The sequence below is a fragment of the Setaria viridis genome, chromosome 6, assembly GCF_005286985.2.
Source record: "Setaria viridis chromosome 6, Setaria_viridis_v4.0, whole genome shotgun sequence".
NCBI classification, from domain to species: domain Eukaryota; kingdom Viridiplantae; phylum Streptophyta; class Magnoliopsida; order Poales; family Poaceae; genus Setaria; species Setaria viridis.
In genome coordinates, this window is record NC_048268.2 from 20,177,563 (window position 1) to 20,195,933 (window position 18,371).

Genomic DNA, 18,371 nt, shown 5'->3' on the forward strand with positions numbered 1-18,371 from the left:
AAAAATATCTGATTTTAAGATTGTAGCGAAAAGTTATGGCTATTTGAAGAAAGCACCTCCGAATCAGGGTTTTGAGTAGGGTTGCAGGGGGATTGTGGATGGGGGTGGCAGCGGATGGATCAACGATGAAAAAGGGAAACAGGAACAATCTAAACAAGCAACCAGACTCAACCTAGGAAACAAACTCAGAACTGCGAACTCCGAATCCAAATTGTGCAAAGGCTAAACAAAAGGTTGTAGGATAGGAAACTATGACTACAAATTTTTTTTGCCTTTTTCATGGACTGTGGGGATGAAGGAGAAACAAACTAAACTAGGGTAAGCTTGACGGTAATATCTCTAATTACCACTTGATGGGAACTAGGGTGCCCGATCTTCCATCAGGTAAGGATAACTCTTGATTTCGTGGAGTAGCAACACACTCGATCCGGCTTCTGATCAGCAAAATCCGAACCCCGCAATCGAAGCACCACTTCTCCTCTAGTTATCAACCGTGTGCAGCCTGGTTGACCTCGTCATGAAGGCTACCTCCTGCAAGTGAATCAAGAACACAAGCAATTGCAAGGAAGAACGCAACTCAATTGCAAAAACTTTGGATTAAGCATACAAAGTTGGGGTCTCACAAACCGATGAACGGCGACTGTCAATGACAGCTTGAATCTAAGAAAAAACTAAACCGTAACTTGGCCGACTCTACTGAATATAAAGTGCGCTCCTAATGGGCTCCAACACGATACACGGCCCAACGGCCCGAAAAACGATGGCATAGCACCCTGACAGATTTGTATGTCCACTTGTTTGTGCAAACTATTTGTAGCTGCGAAAGCTAGGAGCGGGTAACCTAAAAATGTTATTTTACTCGTCCCTAGAAACCGTTTTTAGTAGCTACCACTAGCCGACATGGACTTACAGGTCGACATGTAGGATCATGCACATGCCGATAGTCAACACAACATCATGTCACAATCATCTTCAACACCCTTGATCTGCTATGGCGGCCACTAGTGTCGGAGGTGAGCTTGTGTGGTACGGGCAACTAGAGAGGTAAGGAGATATATTTAGGGGAAAAGAAGGATGACATGAGCGACAATAACCCATAACCCCGCCACGTTCTCAAAACCACCCAAAGCCGATGCAACCTCATCAAAATCAGTTTTATTTTAAAGCAAAAGGTGAAAAGTGGTCCGGTTTTATGAAATGAAGGGGGTTGCATGACAGTTTTAGTTGAGGCTTTATTCAGAGTTAAGGCAAACATGGGGAGTAACTTAGACTTCTTCCAATTATAATACACTTATTTTTTTTCAAAACAATTATAATGCAATTATTACGAGAAAAAAGAAGGAAAATACACTTATTAGGATTTTTGTCCATTGTATGCCAGCTCTTTTATGTCCATTGTCTAAGGAAGCTAATTTTGTAGCTCATACTTTAAGCTAGTGAGGCTGGTATTCATTCGATTACTAATTTTAGTTGATGATGTAATTGTAATTTGAATCAATATAAAACTCGCCATGATAGTCAAAAGAACTTATAATTTAGTATCCCTGTTCGCACGCAAAAGTGGACCATCATTGGATCATCAACCAGATAAATCGGGTATCTGATGAGTCTAAAATGCTGGAGGAAACCATTTGTTGTTGAGAGTGCCGAGTGCAACATCACAAGAGTTTGACCCCAACATCACAAGAGTGTATCCCCTCCTTGGCGTACATCTGCCCGTCGGCAAGCAAACCGAGGGCTCGGATCGCGCACGTGACGGCCAACCCCCAGCTCCCGTTCTCGACCCGCGTACGAACCACCCCGCGTGTGGCTGCAGCCCGGTCCCACCTGTCAGACAAACGGCAACGGCGCAATTAACACATCATCACGCCTCTTGCGTGTCAGATCTCGCTTCTTACCACGCCATTAATTTCGTGTACCAAACCCCGGCCTTACCCGCGCCCCGCACCCACTGCCTCGCCGGAAAATAAGGCCTCCGCCGCCGCCGCCGCCGCCGTAGCCACGGGAATTAGCGGACATGGAGGGCGTCGGCGCGCGGCTGGGGCGCACCTCCGCGCGCTACGGCCCCGCAACAACGTTCACGGGGCCCGTTAGGAAGTGGCACAAGGAGTGGGTCCCCGTCGCCGCCGCCGCCGCCAACGCCAACACCAGCGCCAGCGCCAACGGCAGCGCGGCGTCCTCCACCGGTACGGGATCCGGCAGCGGATCCCGTGGGAATAACCTTCTCCTGTTTAAGTGGACCCCTGTGAACGGGGCCAACGGGGGGGGAGGGGGAAGCGACGGGGAGCAGCAGGCGGCGGCGGCGGATACGGCCACCAGACGCCGGCGGTATGTGCCGGTGAGGATTCTTGATAAGAATTGTTGGCTATCGTTCGTTGCTTTCGGTGGCGCTGGCGTGGGCGCGAATTTGTAATATGATTGGATCTTCAGCTTATTTTGGTCTGTCTGTTGGCGTCAAGATTCGAGAACTTTTGATCTTGTGCGGGTTGAGCTTTCGAATTGCTAGTTGATGCTCGATTCATGTGAACTAGTGTTGCGGTTAGTAATTGGTCAGGACCGATTTAAATTTCTGATCCCTAAATATAATGTAGGAGGCTTAATTATTTATTCAGCTTGGGTAATTGTAGATGTTGCCATGTCTTTGTGTAGGTAGAATGGTGTTTAGAAAAAAAATTTCGTGTTAGTAGACTGCTCTTCGACTAAAGTTATTTTTGGAGTGTTACTTGATTAACTCCGTTTAGAAAAATGTTACCCAACTGTTTCTTTTTTTGCCCCCTCGAATCCGTAGTAGAGCTTCACATCTGTGTATTAGAGGTAGCCAAAGAAATGCCGGTGAGCTTACAATGTCCTGAACAGCAAAATAAATCAAACCAATAGCATAAAACAAAACCATGAACGAAAGAGAGGATATAAAACAAGCAAAGCAAAACAGGAAAGAAAGTCCTCAATGCACACATGCCAAATTGAAAGAGGCACAAACGACAAGATGACCAACACTTGAGTAACGGATGGCGCTAGCTGATCCCGCCAAAGCTTCCTTAGCTTTTTGCAACCATCATGATCCACAGCTGCACCTCGTCAATGGCCTCACGTGTCACTGTTTCCATGCTTGGGGTGACTGCGCTGTATAGGTACCCAAGGCTCAAGATAGAAACCCCCTGGTCCGCAACAGTTTACGTTACTTCACAGTGTATATGGATAATTATGAATTTTGGACAGCTCACGTAATTTGGACATAGGTTGTATCTTGCTCAGTGTAATAGATTACTGCTTTACATGGCTCTTAGTTGACAATCAATCTGTTACATCTGTTGTATCTAAACATGTTTAGTGTTACTCTAATTTTTTTCAATGGTTGTTTCGGCAGATATTTTTTGGGGTTTTAGCATTCATGTGTATGGATTATTGATAGTATCTGGCTTTCCGCTCCTTGTATAGTTGCTTATACATGATTATGTTGTGTTATTCAAATCCTTGTGATTTCTTAGTGTTAGTAAAATAAACTAGATTGGAGCTTCTTTTCATCAAATCTCAAGGACTATATAGGTTCTTTAGGGTTCATCTGCTGAAATTTGCAGACAAGTTCACTTTTTGTGCAACACTTCTCTTTCGGAATAGATGGACTTTTCACTGTTTGCTCCAACATCTTGTCAATGAGTGTTTACCGAGTCTCTTCATGTTTCAGGTTTCTGTAGTTGAAGAGCAAAGGCAAGAATCTGCCAAATCTGATGATGAGAATAAAGCTAACGATGGAGATCCATCTCCAAACGAAACTGAGGCATCAAATGGAAAGACTGATATCAATGATACACCTATGGATGAATCTCAGGTAACAAGATCATTTAAGTACTTTACTAATCTGTAGTTTGTGTTACTTTATCGTTCCTTGTTTGTCCCAATTCACAATATCTAACTGCCATTTTTTTCTTTGGGGTTTTTTATTACCTTGCTGACATCCCCATGCATCAGAGATTCAGAACCATTTATTGTTTGATGTTTCCCATCTTTTTTGAAGTATGAATATTTCCAGTAGCCAGTGCGAATTATGATGAGTTTAATTCACTGAACTTGTGTGATGGACGGGGCATTGGGGGATGGTGGACTGACTACACATGACAACTTGCCACTTTCCTTTCGGCTACTCAGTCTGAAGGGTTCATGACCCAATTAGACCCTATGTTTATCAGAGGGAAGACTTTTCCCCTAGAGTAAAATAAACTACATTGGTTTGTATTTGAATCAAACTTACCACCATTGACCTATGTTCACGGACCTGACGCATGCAAGAGACTCTGCCCTCTGTATCAGATCTCTGATTGAACAAATCGTGTAGTAGTCAAATGTGCACTTCAAACAAATTAATCACTGCCAGCTAGCTGCCTCAGGAACTCTGATTTCCATTTTCTCAGTGGGTACATGTTGGGATCTCTGTGAGCTTCCTCTGCAACATGTGGTTCTTTACCTACTTCAAATGTCCATGCTGAATTGGGAGGAACCATTGTTGTAGTTGATATTGAGAAGCTATAGGTGAACAGTAGTGTAGCTTGGTAGTCATTTCACACGATTGGGTATATCCTGGTCATCAAGCTTACCAAAGAAGTACCATCTTCTATCCTGCAGGTCCTAAATTACAACAGTGATCTTCTGACTGCTTGATAGATACATGATAAGGTTTGATTGAAGTTTTGATCTGATGGCAAGATTTGTGTTTTATGTTTGTTACAAGTCAGCTCATCAACACTGACTAAAAAGGAAAGTCAATTTCTTTGTGTGATAGCAAGTACCTCATTTTACTGGTACAAATCTTTATGCCATTGATCATCTGACACCCAAAAGGCTTAGAGAGCCCCTGGGGATCATATTTACCTTCCGTGATCAGATAAAGGTAACGTCTCAATGTATGTGAAACATGCAAAATCCACTCAAAGTGAAGTTTTCACAAGGGGTTTATGATTTTAAATTCCTAGGCAGTTCCATCAAAACCAGCCATGCTAAATGAGTTGTTTTTTAAATTTATGAAAATATCTCCCACATCTCAACCGATCAGTTATACAGTTGTGAATAAATTGTCTTATTTGGAATTGCCAAATTATATCTTTTGTATCATTTAGTCCTTCCTTCCCAACTGTTGTATGAACGCCATTTACACAATGATGTGTTATGCCCTAAAAAACAATGATGTGTTACCTTTAGAATTTTTTCTGAACATTTGAGAAGTCTATTAAGAAATTAATGAAGCTGTCCTTTTTCAGGCATCAGATGAGGATGCTCGAGATTCTGGCAAAAATGGTGGTGGAACAGACCTAAATTTGAATTTAGGTTTGAAAGACCCGGACGGTGATAATGAAGCTGACACAGCAGAGCAACAGGAAGCGGCCAAGAACCCGCAGACAGAGAATAATAGATTCAAGAGGAAATCTGTAACCCCTGACCTTGAGATGAGAATGTAACCCGGCTGTTCCATTTCTTTCTTGATTTCATTACTATTTGCCTTGAGGCGTGTAACTTAGGTACATTGTCATCGTAGAGACAATTCAGCAAAATCAACTACAGGACATAAAGGAGTGTGAAGTGTTTGAACTCGTTGTCAAACAGAATCAATTTAATATACCAGATATTTTCAGAATTGGAAAGGTGGCCTTCTCAACTCTGTAAAACATGCAGAGGGGGCCAAGTTTGCTGGATACTAGAAAACTTACCGAATACCTGATAATTTTTGGGAGCTCAGAACTCTATAGACAGCTTATTTGATGAAAGCATGTATATAGTTCAGCATATATGTTGGCTAGATAAGAATATTCGTGCAGAACTTGCATTGCTGTTGAATGGTAAAAGAGCTGATGGATTGCTGCTGCTTGGAGTTTTGGTCAGTGACTTGCCCCATCTACAGACTATAGCTGCGATCGTCTACGGCTGTGTCGGCACCAGCTGCCAGCCGCACAAGCATGTCAACGACTTCAAGGCCCAGCCGAGCTCGCCAGCACCCGCATGCAGGAGCGCAGCATGCGCAGGCAGCGCAGCTCCTCCCGGTCAATTGCATCAGGTTGCAAATGTGACTCCATAAATGTGTCATAAAACTTTCATCGGAAGACTTTCTTATTGCCACCACTCGAACTCCACAAATGGTCCGCCACCATCATTGCCTCTGAGTAAAAGAGCTGAAGGCTGCTCTCACTACACAGTATTACTTCCAATCCTTTAGCTTGAACTATTTCTTTCATTGGCTTCGAATAGCACACAAGAAGCTAAGATAGTAAATACTTTGATCTGCCGCTACAAAAATCTGACATCCAAAAAGCAACAGATCCAAAAATATGATCTGGTCCACGCAACTGCCGTCACTCATGTTAGCTTCGACGACATCCTTGCCACCCTACATCAGAAGTCAATTCCTGCAACGGTCCCCTGGATCTTAAAATTCATTCGAGATTTATTTCTATCTTCAGGAATCTCGTCAAATCCTATCATTCAAATGGGACAGATTTACTAGCATCTTCAAGAATCTCGTTAAATCATAACATTCAAATAGGAACACTTCGCTCAAAGCACCACCAAGATGGGGCAAAGTCAGTATTCCTCTTAATGCACGATGAACCCGTCTTTGGCAAAAAAAAAAATAAAATTCAGTAATGTACATGGGCTACAATCATGTTTTTATTAAAGGACAATTTCTGCACTAACTTCAACAAATAGGCTCGTTGAACATGCTCACCACTACAAAAATGGCGATTTGTGTTACAAATCTCCTTGTGAAAACACAACCTATGATATGATGTATGATTATCCAACAAAAAGAAGGGTAGTCAGATGCGTGCAGCAGGCATCCCAAAGTTTATTCTGACTTGCTAGATTTCTCCTCTGGTTCTTCTTCAACTGGACCGCCCTCAGTGACACCAACTTCAGCAGGGCGGAGAACACGATCGTGCAACATGTAGCCAACCTAAAAAATAATAGTTGTCAGAAAGACTGCCAAACAAAATACCATGTATTTAGAGAGTGAAAAAAAAGCTGGTGCATCAAGAAATCTCTACTTCACAGTATTCTTAAATATATTCAGAAGCCCTGTTATCCAACTGTCTCTTGAACAGTTGAGGATCCCATCTGCGCCTTTTAGGGTAAAAAACTGAAACGTAAGTGCACTACAATGGCCTATATATGCGCAGGCCCCTTAGGGCTTGCAGCCATGAATCCACCTATTCCTAAAGAGCCTTGCTTGCGAATGACGCATGCGTCCGACCTGTGTACAGCGGGCTCAAATCCACCAAACACCTAAGTCAGTCTCCCTTTACGTGGGCCCAACAATCACAGATTTGAAGTTATGCCTCAATTGGATGTGCAGGTCGTTCGTATAGCCATTGCCATTCATTAACTGTCAATAAAAAAGGTTTTTCAAACAAAAATTCTCAAATCTTCCTAACAATGCTTCTACCTTCTAATGTCTGTATGTCACTACTTTCCTTGTGCCTACTTTTACTTCTAATGATGAAAACAATGTGAAGTTGTTCGTACTATTTCTCCACCTCAATCTTACACATACAATGTACAAGACTATCATATTATCCTACTTGTTCAATTCAAAAAAATAGATATTCTAGAATACAACTATTTGCAGAGTAACCTGATAGTTGCTGATAAATATATAACTCTATCAAAGCCCACATCTTTTCAAGTAATAACTGCGTCCTATGCTATTAACATGTTCCCAATGCAACTATGTCTTGAACCAAATACCCACACTATTTGTTAGGCTAGCTTCATCCAAACATATTGCAAAACAATATGGTCACAAATATAAGCTCTAGACCACAGGTTTTCAAACGATGCTGTATTCTAAGGTTTTAAAGCTATCATAAAAACTTATTTTCTAAGCTCTACACTCAAGCAACTTGTCAGGAAAATGTGTCAAGCATACACTGAAAATGTATTATGCCAAACATGTAGGTCAAAAACATAACAGAATACAACATCCAAGAAAAACTTCAATTTATCAACATTGCAACGTCAACCACTGAGTCCCAACAAGCTATGATTACATTATTAAAGTAAACCAATAATAACAACAACCAATAAGAAATCCATACCTTCACAACTGCAGCAACAGTCCCTGAAGGCTTTGAAGGATCAGGAATCTGGAAAAGTGCATAGTGCCTATTTGGATCAAATTTCTCATTCAGAGGATCAAACTTTTCAACTCCAAACTTCTTGAAGACCTGCACACATTAATTATTAGTTTCAGATCTACGGGACCGCACACAAATAATAGGATCAAAAGAAAGCATTTTCAAAAGTAGTGTTGATGCAGGGAAAATAGGTACCTCTCCAAGTTGCTTCTCAGTCATCTCAACACCCTCCAGCAGGGTTTTTAGTAGTGGTACAGCTTCATCAGAGTTATTAGACGTATCTATCTTTGAGAAACTTTCCTTGACAACAGATGATGCTCGAGACAAATTGTCTGCAACATCTAACAAACTCTTGGAGAAGTTCTGTATATAAGAACCATCAAGTAAGAGCAAACTTCCAGGGACAATGCAAAGTGATATACATCCATGTACAAGAAAATCCCTCCGTTTCAAATTGTAGGTCGTTTTGGCTTTTCTAGATACATATGTTTTGTTATGTATCTAGAAATAACCTATATGTAGATGCATAGCAAAAGACATGTATCTAGAAAAGCCAAAACGACCTACAATTTGGGACAGAGGGAGTAGATATGAAGCACCAACCTGTATGGCATACTTCTTGGTGTTCTCCGATTCACGCTTTGTTCTGGCAAGGACATTCTCCATCTCAGCATAGCTGCGTAGCACCTTATCCTTCATGTCTTTAACCTCTTGATCTTTCGACTTCAGTGATTCATCTTTCTCAAGAAGTAGCTTCACGAGGTCCTCCTTTGATAGGTCTAGGTCTTCTGAATCTGAATCAGAAAATGCAGTTCGTTTAGTAGCTCTCCTCCTGCTAGATTGTGATACAGAATCCTGTGAACCTGCTTGCTGGTTCTTCTCGGTTCCAGGAACGTTATTGGCTTCACCTGAAGCTTCAGTACTCGCTCCAGCAGTTTTATTAACTCCATCATCTGCATGTTTGTTTGCCTCCTTATCGTCTTGCTGAGGGGCCGAAGTTGAAAACCCAAACCTTTGAAATGCCGATGTTGAGTAACGTGCTGGCTGATTTAACAAAGGAATGACCTGCTTGTAAATAACTTAGTAAGGTTACATTAGAAAACAAGAAAAACAAAATAAACGAAGCTTGGTGTTCATATAATGAATATGCCCAGAGGTGCTATACATGTCTAAGATGGCATAGATTAAAACATTCCTTTATGCGTATAAACCCTAGCAAGTATCCCCAATCTCTTCCCACGGGGTATTGAGCCAACCCCCCCCCCCCCCCCCCCCCCCCCCCCCAAACACACACACATCAAAATCTTCGGTCCAAGTGAATCGCTCTAAACCCTAATCTCTCAGAAAGAGAATAAAATCAATGGGCAATCACCAACTCCCGGCGTCCAGAGACGGAGCTACAAGACCCACTATTTCTAAATCGCTCTACACATCCAGCACCTTCCAAGACCAAATTCCGATAAGAGACTCGCGCCGCAGACGAGCCTCGCACGGAGACCAGAAACCCCACCTTGATCGAAGCGCAGGGCTCCGCCGCCGCCGCCAGCGCTGACGCCCCGAGGAGCGACGCCGCCTCCGGCCGCCGCCTCACCACCCCCGCCACAGCGGCGGAGGCGACGCCCTGCCTGGAGATTCGCGCGAGGAGGCGCGCGGCCGCCGCCATCTTATTCGGCCGGAATCGAGGGGGGAAAGAGAATCAGCTAGTTTTGCGGCGAGGAGACTTCGGGGGAGGAGAGAGATGAGAGCGGCAGACGAAGAAGGGCCTCGAAGGGTTTTGGGGCGGGGATATTTGTGCGAAAGGACTGTTATGCCATCGGCGTCAGGGCTATTTGTCGCTGCGAGTTGGAGGGTGTTTGTGTCTTTCATTGGCCCAGTGGTTTTATAGACGTGTCGTGCAAGATCAGAAAGGGTTTATGTTTCCGCCTCCGTGTCATCTTGAAATGAATCATGCCAGTTGCCAGGCGAGCTCACAAGCTATGATCAGATTAAGATTCGTTATGGCAAATTTTACCTCTAAAATTTTGAATTCTCGACTCACCACCGGTGAGATTTTTTTTCGCGGTAATGCTAGGATGAAAACGTCTGATGCAAATAAGAAAATCGAACGCTGATCTTATACTGCCACATCCATTCTAGCAACTTCTTCCATTTAAAAAAGTAGGTAACGACCTTATCTCCTCCCGTGCCACTCATTCATCTAGTCCTCCTGACTCTCCACGAGAGGTGTTGTTGCCTGAGACTAGCGCCACCCCTCCGCATCTTGCCCTCCTCGAAGTGAGTTCGTCGGCGTCGGTGGCGTGACCCTCCCCACTTGCTGCCTACACATCTCAGTCTCGGCGGTGAGCTCGCGCCGGCCATCAGGGATCACACCTCACAAATGCCATCATTTCTCTATTTAGCTTCTTCCATGATTCCCTCCGCTAGAGATCTCTTTGGCTGCTTTTGCGAAATTTTCTTTGGTGATTTCCTTTGAATCTTCCTCCCACTTTGCGCTGGCGTGAGCTCCTCTCCACCTCCCTCCTTGCTGCCCCAAATGAGACTTTTTAGCCCAAAGGGTCTGCTTTTGCGAAATTTCTCTTTGGTGATTTCCTTTGATCTTCCTCCCACTTGCGCTAGCGTGAGCTCCTCTCCACCTTCCTCCCTGCTGCCCCAAATGAGACTTTTCAGCCCAAGGGGTCTTAGGAATCAGAATCCTGTTACCCTCCGGTGATCTCCTTCCAAGAGCAAATTGGAGGTTCAAACTTGGTGAAAGACAAGCTAGTTGAATGTTTCATCTTCAACTGTTGCAACTGTTGCAATTGGTGATTTGGAATGTTTCGGTTACTTATTTGAGCTGTTGCAGTTTTATGTAAAGGTTTTATTTTATTAATTTTAAATGTTGCAATGGGTAATTATGAATGTTTCATCAATTTTTCTCAAATGCTGCAAAAGTCAATACATAATGTTTTATATATTGGTTTGAAATTGACATGTTGCAGATCATATTTCATCTTGCTGCATCTAGCATATCGATATGTCATGACCCTTTTTCCTGAGAAACCCTTGGGCGTTTTAATCTAGCTCGATTTTGTGAAGGATATGTGACATGTTCATGTGCCTAGGGAGGTGATGCCTAATCTTTAGCCAGTAATGGAAAACTCGCAGTATGTTTCATGGCACATGGTATAATGTTTCAATGGGACACAAAGCATTTAGATAGGTTGCAGTGGGATTTTTCTTTTGTGCTCAGAGCTTTGTTTTTTTGAATGTTGCATGTAACATAAGGCACATGTTGCAGCGGGACTTTCTCCTATATGCTCCACCATCCGACGCTAGGTCCGGGCGCTAGCAACTCATTCTTTCAATGGTAGACAATGTGCTCATCGATAGCAAGACGTTAGTGATGACTTCATCAACCTCGAGTATATGCTGGCTTAGTTTCTCAGAGATTCTCATTGGGTAAGGTTATGTGCGTCCGTTTATTTGAGCATCTACTGTATTTCGAAAAAAAATATCTATCTCCAGAACCCGGACTTCACCGTAACCTTTTTTTTCATCCTGAATTATTGATCATTTATGCATAGCAAGGCCCATCCTTTCCCCGTCCTGCCAAACATTCTTACACTTTTGATAACTATTTGCTCTACGTGGTTCCAAGGATCATAATATATAAATTGTGCAAAGAAAGGATAGAGGTACGCATGAAGGTGTGACTATGAGACTAAGAAAATAAAAGTAAATTTTATGGACAGTCTTTAAACCATTCATATAAATTCCCAAACTATAAAATTATAATTTTTACTGCTTAATCGATAGGTCCAAGTCAACCACGACATGGGTTCGAACCTGACGTGGCACGTCCAACTCAACTTTTAAGTGAGTTTGGCACCGTTAGTTAGGGTAGGCACATTGCTATACATAAGCAGTCTTATATGTCGTCTAATTCAATAGCATGTAGGATTTTTGGTGATGTGGAAGAGAAAGCGAGGTGAGAAAAAAGAAGTTACTATTTCACGAACACCGCCTCATAAGCTAAATTTTAGAATTATGGATAACTCCACAACTTATAATATTTTTTTCATATGCACAAATTAAAAAATTATATAACTCTATTAGACAATAACTTATTATATAAGTTATAAGTTGTCTGTTAAATTATTTCAAGATTACAACCAACGGATAAAACCGACTATCACACCGTACCATTTACATTGCCCTTAGGTGTGTAATAAATTGTGGCGGCGTTTGGTTCTCTTTGCTTATTTTTAGCACGTGTCACATCGAATGTTTAGACACTAGTTAGAAGTATTAAACGTAGACTATTTATAAAACCCATTACATAAGTGGAGGCTAAACGGCGAGACGAATCTATTAAGCCTAATTAATCCATCATTAGCAAATGTTTACTGTAGCAACACATTGTCAAATCATGGACTAATTAGGCTTAATAGATTCATCTCGCCGTTTAGCCTCCACTTATGTAATGGGTTTTGTAAATAGTCTACGTTTAATACTCCTAATTAGTATCTAAACATTCGATATGACGGGTGCTAAAAATAAGTCAGAGGAACCAAACACCCCTTGTATTTAGACCACTCGTAGTTTAATAATCCCGTCCCCTTCGAACACTCCTGTCATAGCACCGCTTGGTTTCTTCTTTTTGAATCCTAGCGTATGCTTATCGATTAGATACAGTGGGGACAATTGTGATGACTTCATTAGATACGAGAACTCACCTAAATTTCTTGACAGTTATCTAAGAAAAATTTAAATAATACCACTAGTAGAGAACTGACTTTCGATGTGCCCCCATTTAATCCCAGTTTAAAGTAGGCCCGGTACAAAAGGGGTGCGCGGAGCTTTACTCCCAGTTTGTATTTGCAACCGGAACTAAAAATCACCTTTTGTCCCGGTTCAAAAATCAGCCACCCGTGGGGGACCTTTTAGTCCCGGGTGAAAAAATCAGCTACTCGTGGGGGACCTTTTTGTCCCGGGTGGTAAGAATAACCAGGACTAAAAGTCACCCTGTTAATCTCGGTTGGTGTTACTACCTGGGATTAAAGCTCACGACACCAACCAGGATAAAATAGGATCTTTTGTTTCGGTTGGAAACTCCAACCGGGACAAAAGGGTCCCTCACGGGTGGCTGAAAAAGAACTAAAGCCCTCGGACCCTTTTATCCCGGTTGGAAACACCAACCGGGATAAAAGGGGTCTCATTGGCGCTGAAAATCGGCCGATGACCCTCAGCGTCGAACACACGACCCGGGAGAATCTGCTTAGCTCCTGTTCAGGTTATTGCCCTGGTGCGGTTCGCGCAGCGTGCCAGTCAATCTGACCTGTTGATTGACAAGGAAAGAGGAATATTAGATTCCAGGGGTTTCGATCGACTAGAGTTCCGATCTGTCTTGAAGAGCGTATCAGCGAATCGGTCGATTTACTGCAGAGATGACCGGCTATAAGACAGACGATACTCACGTAGCAACTGTAAGGAAAACTTCTAGAACAACCTAAACAACACTACAAAAGCAACACTTGGAGTGGATCTAATCGGCTATGTGATGATGAAGGATAAAAATAATAAAAGCTGATAGTTCGTACCTCAAGCTGGATAATTGGTGATAAAAACTAAAATAACAGGTAAAACCTATGACTCTAGTTGATATCGATAACTGGTGAATAAATCTAAACAAAATAACAGCGATACGCCCGAAGTTAAAGCTTACAGAATCGGCCAGAGATCGTGTAGATGCAGCCCTGCCAATCCGTACGAACTCGTGAAAGAAAAAAGGTTTTGGCGAAGTCACTGGCTTGAAAGTAAAGTACGAGGAAAGAGTAGATTTGTTGTATTGATTGATGTGTTGTTTTACAAGCCTCTTAAGGCAGCTATTTATACCCTATTACAACTGATTTCTTAACCGATTAGAATCTATCTCTAATTTTAAACGACAACAAATATTTACAAACACAACTCGTATCCGAGTTGGTTATTATTTTCCCACGGGCCAATCTCCATCTTCAGCTAATCTTCATCTTGACCACCTTAGGCCCGTACCGACCAAACCATCCCAACTCCCAATCGGCCATCCTTTATCAACTCCCTTTGCCAGTCGGCCGTAACACTATAGCTTCAATCGGCCGATTCCCAACTGTAGCTTCTAGTCCGCCGCATTGGCCCCCTTTCTCCTTCTTTGACGCCGATTCCAAGCACGTGTCAGAATCCAACGTCAACACATGCCTCCCAGTTTCGGAGTAAAACACAACTTTTTGCTTCGAAATTCTTTCAACTCTAACTCCTCCTCCGAGGCGGGCGCAGTGAAAGCCCCTTTCTATTCCGCAGTCTTCTCTCTGATGATTACAATTTTTCGAACTAGGCGCCTACATGCAAACGCTCTTCCCGAAATTCGTGTAGACGGCGCGGTAAAAATCCCACCTTTACCCCTCTCTCGAACCGTCTTTAAATATTTGCATTCTCCGCCGCTTCTTCTCCACGAGCTCAGAAACCCTCTTTCCCCGGCGAATCATCTCCCATCGCACTTCGGCGCCCTTTCATCTTCCAGCTGCATCCCTCCAGCGATTTCTCCTTCATCTTCCGACCATCCCATTCCGTTCACTCCAATGGCTTTCATTCCAGAGGTAAATATCCGAAACTTTTTCCTTTTCACTGTTTCGCGCATTTTTTAGATCTGTTCTTAGTTCTCCCTTTGTGTTCTTCTTAGGAACTTAGGCAGCAAATCAACATCCCTATTTCTAATGCACCCGGCCTCATCGGTCTTGGCCCCATGGGGAATCCAGATCCCATTGAATTGATCAACCTGGAAACCCATAGGATCCCTTTCAAGCAGTCACCCATGGATTTAAGCCAGTGGACAGGCGCATTCAGATCTTGGCCGAACGAAACCCTTGGCTGGAAGGAGTGGTTTCAAAGGATGTCCAATTCCAAGAAGGTTTTCTGGGATGAACTAAAAATCGGCAAATGCATAAACTTATCTCTGTCTCAAATGGAAAAGAATGAACCCTTGGTCATGACAGCTTCTTATTTCTGGTCTGACACTCTTAATGCGTTCCTTTTTGGACATGGGCCCATGACCCCTACCTTGGCCGACGTCCTAATGCTGACCGGTCTTGACATCTCTTCCCCCGATTCGCCCTTCGATTCTTGATCAAACCAACCCATCACCTAGAAACAAAGGGAATTGGTGGGTGGAAAGGCTACATTGATAAAAATATGAAGACTGGTCCCATCGGCGATAGAGAATACACAGCTTTCCTGATGATGTGGTTAGAGAAATATTTCATCTGGGGCAAAGCAGTTGGCCCTTCCTCCAATACACAGGCTCTAGCCGAAGCCCTAGCAAAAGGTTCTACTATCTCCTTAGGAAAACACCTGCTAGGATCGGCCTATCATATGATGCACCAAATCACCGTCAAGCTGTCATCCGGAGAGCCGATTGGGAACCCTGGTGGTTTATCACCCTTTGGCTTAACTTATACAGGAGCAAGGTCTCCAGGGAACGAGTTGAGACCAAGACGTTCCCGAATATTGAGTTAGAGGAAAACCCAACATTAAGACAGTGTTGCACTTCCTTTGGTGAGGCAGCGTCAGCTTTTCCTGGCAGTAAGTTTACCCCCACAAAGACAGCCGAGTATTTCAGACGCTTCCACGGCTTCAATGAAGAAACTACAAGCTGGTACCCATATCAGAGAACTGAGCCAATCTTGAAAACCCCGACTGCTTCAATTCAAGCACCAATTCCATTGATAATGAGTTATGGATATTTTGATCAAGCCTGAGATCCTACCAGCAAACTTCTTCTCAGGAAAAGACTCCCCAACCTATGAATTTTACAACCCATCAGTGGCAACGCGACAATTTGGCCTCGGACAGTTGCCGATTAAGATTTATTTTGCTGGCTGCGTGAAGTTTTGGGAGGAGCTCTCTAGAGGACTTGAATACAATCGGCTGTGCACCTTGACGCCAGATTCCAGTACCGTTGACTTAGCCGACTGGGTGGTGGCCTCCTTTGCTATCCAACAATTTAAGCTATGGTGGGGCGAGTGGAAACAACACCTCTTCTGCACATCTCCTGCAACATATTGTAACGATTTGGACTCCGCCAATATTGATCCAAATGCAAAGGTACCAATCCTTATGGTTGATTTGACACTGTACCCTTTACGCTGCAAGATTACTACCAACTTCCCTCTTTTCGTTGCAGTCTGAAAGCCAACTCCCTCCAACGCGCAGCCGTAGTGGCAGGCCGATAGAGAATCGCCACCCATATACTTCATTTCCAATCATCGGCTTTCAAGCCCCGTCAATTGAAGACATCATCACCGGCCAATTGAAGCAGAAACTGAAGATATCTTCTTCAAAGAAGACAAGCCGCCAGGTGCGCGCCCGCATAGAACCGGCCGATCAATCAGTGGTGCTACCAGCCGAGTCTTCAGCCACACCAACTCTGCCGATCGTCTAGGAGGTCGACCCCCAAGCCGCTACGGAAGCCGGATCAGCAGCTGCATCCTTACTGGTAGAAGCTGTTCAAGTAATTCTATAAGCATCACATTTCTCCAGGTATACTATCAATATTAACTTCCGTCTTCTGTTAGGCTGCGCAAATCCTTCCTGAGTAGACCTCGCAACAATCGGTTGCACCCCAGGCACAGACCGAACCACCAGCAATCCTTTCGGCTGAGGTAATGAATATACATCTTATTCAAGTCTGTCGATCCTTAGTCAAAACTGACTGATTTTTGATGTAGGCTACTCTGGGTACATCAATCGTACCTTTCCAACCGTCATCGGCTGGACGACCCGCAGAGGTAAAGTAACTGGTACTCATCCTCAGATCTAACTATTTAATTCATACTTATAGAAACTCTCCTTTTGTTACTCTCCAAGAGGCTGGCCCAAGCACAGCGCCGATCATCGTTGAGTCCTCCTCTTCTGATGAGCCAATCGCGCCGATTCCTGAGTCAAGCATAGCAATCCCACCATCACAAAGGGAATAAATTCGTTTTAAGCAGGTAAAGGCCTTCGACATCCAATTTAACCGATCTCCACTATCATTGGCTAACCCATTCCTTCCTCTTTTACTTTTACAGGAGCAAGATACGCCCAATAACAGCCTCTTTTCATTCGCAGTCGCTGTCTCTGATGATGAAGAGGTAGCCTCTCGACAGGTGGCTCTGGGCTCAATTCCCGACGAAGTACGTGCAAAGCTTCAGAGCATCCGAGTCCTCCTTCAGGATAACATCGGCCGATTGGTAGAAGACGCCTCGCCGATTCGACAGATCTTCAACGAAATAAAAAGCCGAGTCCCAGAGGACGCAGAAGAAGCTCTTGCACCTGCATCATATATCGAATCAATGTAGATCCCGGTGTTCAGAGCTCTACGGCACATGGCCGATCGTGCTAAGCTGGCAAAGGCACGTGAAGAAGAGGATTCCTACAAAAACAAGCTCAAGAGGTACATCACCGAATTGGCGTACTTGAAAATTCTCACCCAGATATTGTCAGCACCATAGATCGTCTAAAACGGTGTAGGGCAGAACTTGCCAAGTAAATGGAGCAGGTGACAAAAGCCATCACCACCGAAGAAAAGAAGCTCCATGACCTTCCAGCCGTCATCGCTGATCTGAAGCAGGAGAGACAAACTCTTGCCCATGAGGCCATCCAGCTTCACCGCAACATGCCAGAAGTCCTTGGATCAGCCGAAAACGACCAACGGGTTCTAGACTCAGCGGATCAGATCCGCCAGCGGGCGATCATGGCCATCAATACTCTTCTTGAATGAATGTATCAAACGTTGAATTATCTTCTGAATACCTCTGTATAAACATTTAATGCTCCTTTTGTCGTTGCTATGTGAATACAAACTTGAACGTCTCCCCTTCGCAGCTTTTAGCTCAACGGTCATCTGTTTTGAATAGATGCTTTACTAACTGTTGCCCCTTACCTTTTCTCCTCCTATAAATATGGGGTCTCTACATTCCTCCCAGAAGCACTTGTATCTCATCCATCCTTCTACACTATGCTCGACCATTTTTAGATCCCTAACCAGGCGCCTAGATGTCTTCCTCCTCCTCCGTCAACCAGGTATGGGATCACCCTTGCGCTCCTTGACCAATTCCTTTCGACGACTGATTGCCCGCTATTTTTCCAGCCGACCCAGCTCAGCCCTAATCTTGAGCGAGCTACCGAGATTATGCACTCCGAGGAACCACTGACGCAAGCAGACAGAGATCTGATTGAAGCCTACCGTGAGGAACT

At 43.7% G+C, this 18,371-nt stretch overlaps 2 protein-coding genes across 5 annotated transcripts; one reads left to right on the plus strand and one right to left on the minus strand.

Moving 5' to 3' along the window:
• The first annotated feature begins 1,878 nt into the window (after nt 1-1,878).
• On the plus strand, nt 1,879-5,626 carry LOC117860875 (uncharacterized). 2 transcript variants are annotated; one of them, XM_034744285.2, is made up of 3 exons: nt 1,879-2,338; nt 3,686-3,829; nt 4,621-5,243. In XM_034744285.2, the coding sequence occupies exons 1-3, from the start codon at nt 2,018-2,020 to the stop codon at nt 4,654-4,656; spliced, it is 501 nt and encodes a 166-aa protein (XP_034600176.1). In that variant the 5' UTR covers nt 1,879-2,017; the 3' UTR covers nt 4,657-5,243. The 2 variants fall into 2 exon arrangements, with proteins under 2 accessions (XP_034600176.1, XP_034600175.1); XM_034744284.2 differs by lacking the exon at nt 4,621-5,243 and adding an exon at nt 5,253-5,626 and having other exon boundaries at nt 1,888-2,338.
• Nucleotides 5,627-6,557: 931 nt separating this feature from the next.
• LOC117860874 (grpE protein homolog 2, mitochondrial) lies at nt 6,558-9,867 on the minus strand. 3 transcript variants are annotated; one of them, XM_034744282.2, is made up of 6 exons: nt 9,631-9,867; nt 8,984-9,185; nt 8,724-8,914; nt 8,316-8,483; nt 8,082-8,210; nt 6,558-6,940 (listed from the first exon to the last, which is right to left on the minus strand). In XM_034744282.2, the coding sequence occupies exons 1-6, from the start codon at nt 9,781-9,783 to the stop codon at nt 6,833-6,835; spliced, it is 951 nt and encodes a 316-aa protein (XP_034600173.1). In that variant the 5' UTR covers nt 9,784-9,867; the 3' UTR covers nt 6,558-6,832. The 3 variants fall into 3 exon arrangements, with proteins under 3 accessions (XP_034600173.1, XP_034600174.1, XP_034600170.1); XM_034744283.2 differs by having other exon boundaries at nt 9,029-9,185; nt 9,631-9,865; XM_034744279.2 differs by having other exon boundaries at nt 8,724-9,185.
• Nucleotides 9,868-18,371: the final 8,504 nt, after the last annotated feature.

What these genes read in the sequence shown, in the direction of transcription:
- LOC117860875 (XM_034744284.2), top strand. Translation starts at nt 2,018, where the DNA reads ATGGAGGGCGTCGGCGCGCGGCTGGGGCGCACCTCCGCGCGCTACGGC. An exon ending in GACGCCGGCGGTATGTGCCG is followed by an intron (nt 2,339 to 3,685) that starts GTGAGGATTCTT and finishes TTCATGTTTCAG; the next exon opens with GTTTCTGTAGTTGAAGAGCA. An exon ending in CACCTATGGATGAATCTCAG is followed by an intron (nt 3,830 to 5,252) that starts GTAACAAGATCA and finishes GTCCTTTTTCAG; the next exon opens with GCATCAGATGAGGATGCTCG.
- LOC117860874 (XM_034744279.2), bottom strand. Translation starts at nt 9,783, where the DNA reads ATGGCGGCGGCCGCGCGCCTCCTCGCGCGAATCTCCAGGCAGGGCGTC. An exon ending in CTGAGAAGCAACTTGGAGAG is followed by an intron (nt 8,211 to 8,315) that starts GTACCTATTTTC and finishes TAATGTGTGCAG; the next exon opens with GTCTTCAAGAAGTTTGGAGT. An exon ending in CTGTTGCTGCAGTTGTGAAG is followed by an intron (nt 6,941 to 8,081) that starts GTATGGATTTCT and finishes ATTATTTTTTAG; the next exon opens with GTTGGCTACATGTTGCACGA.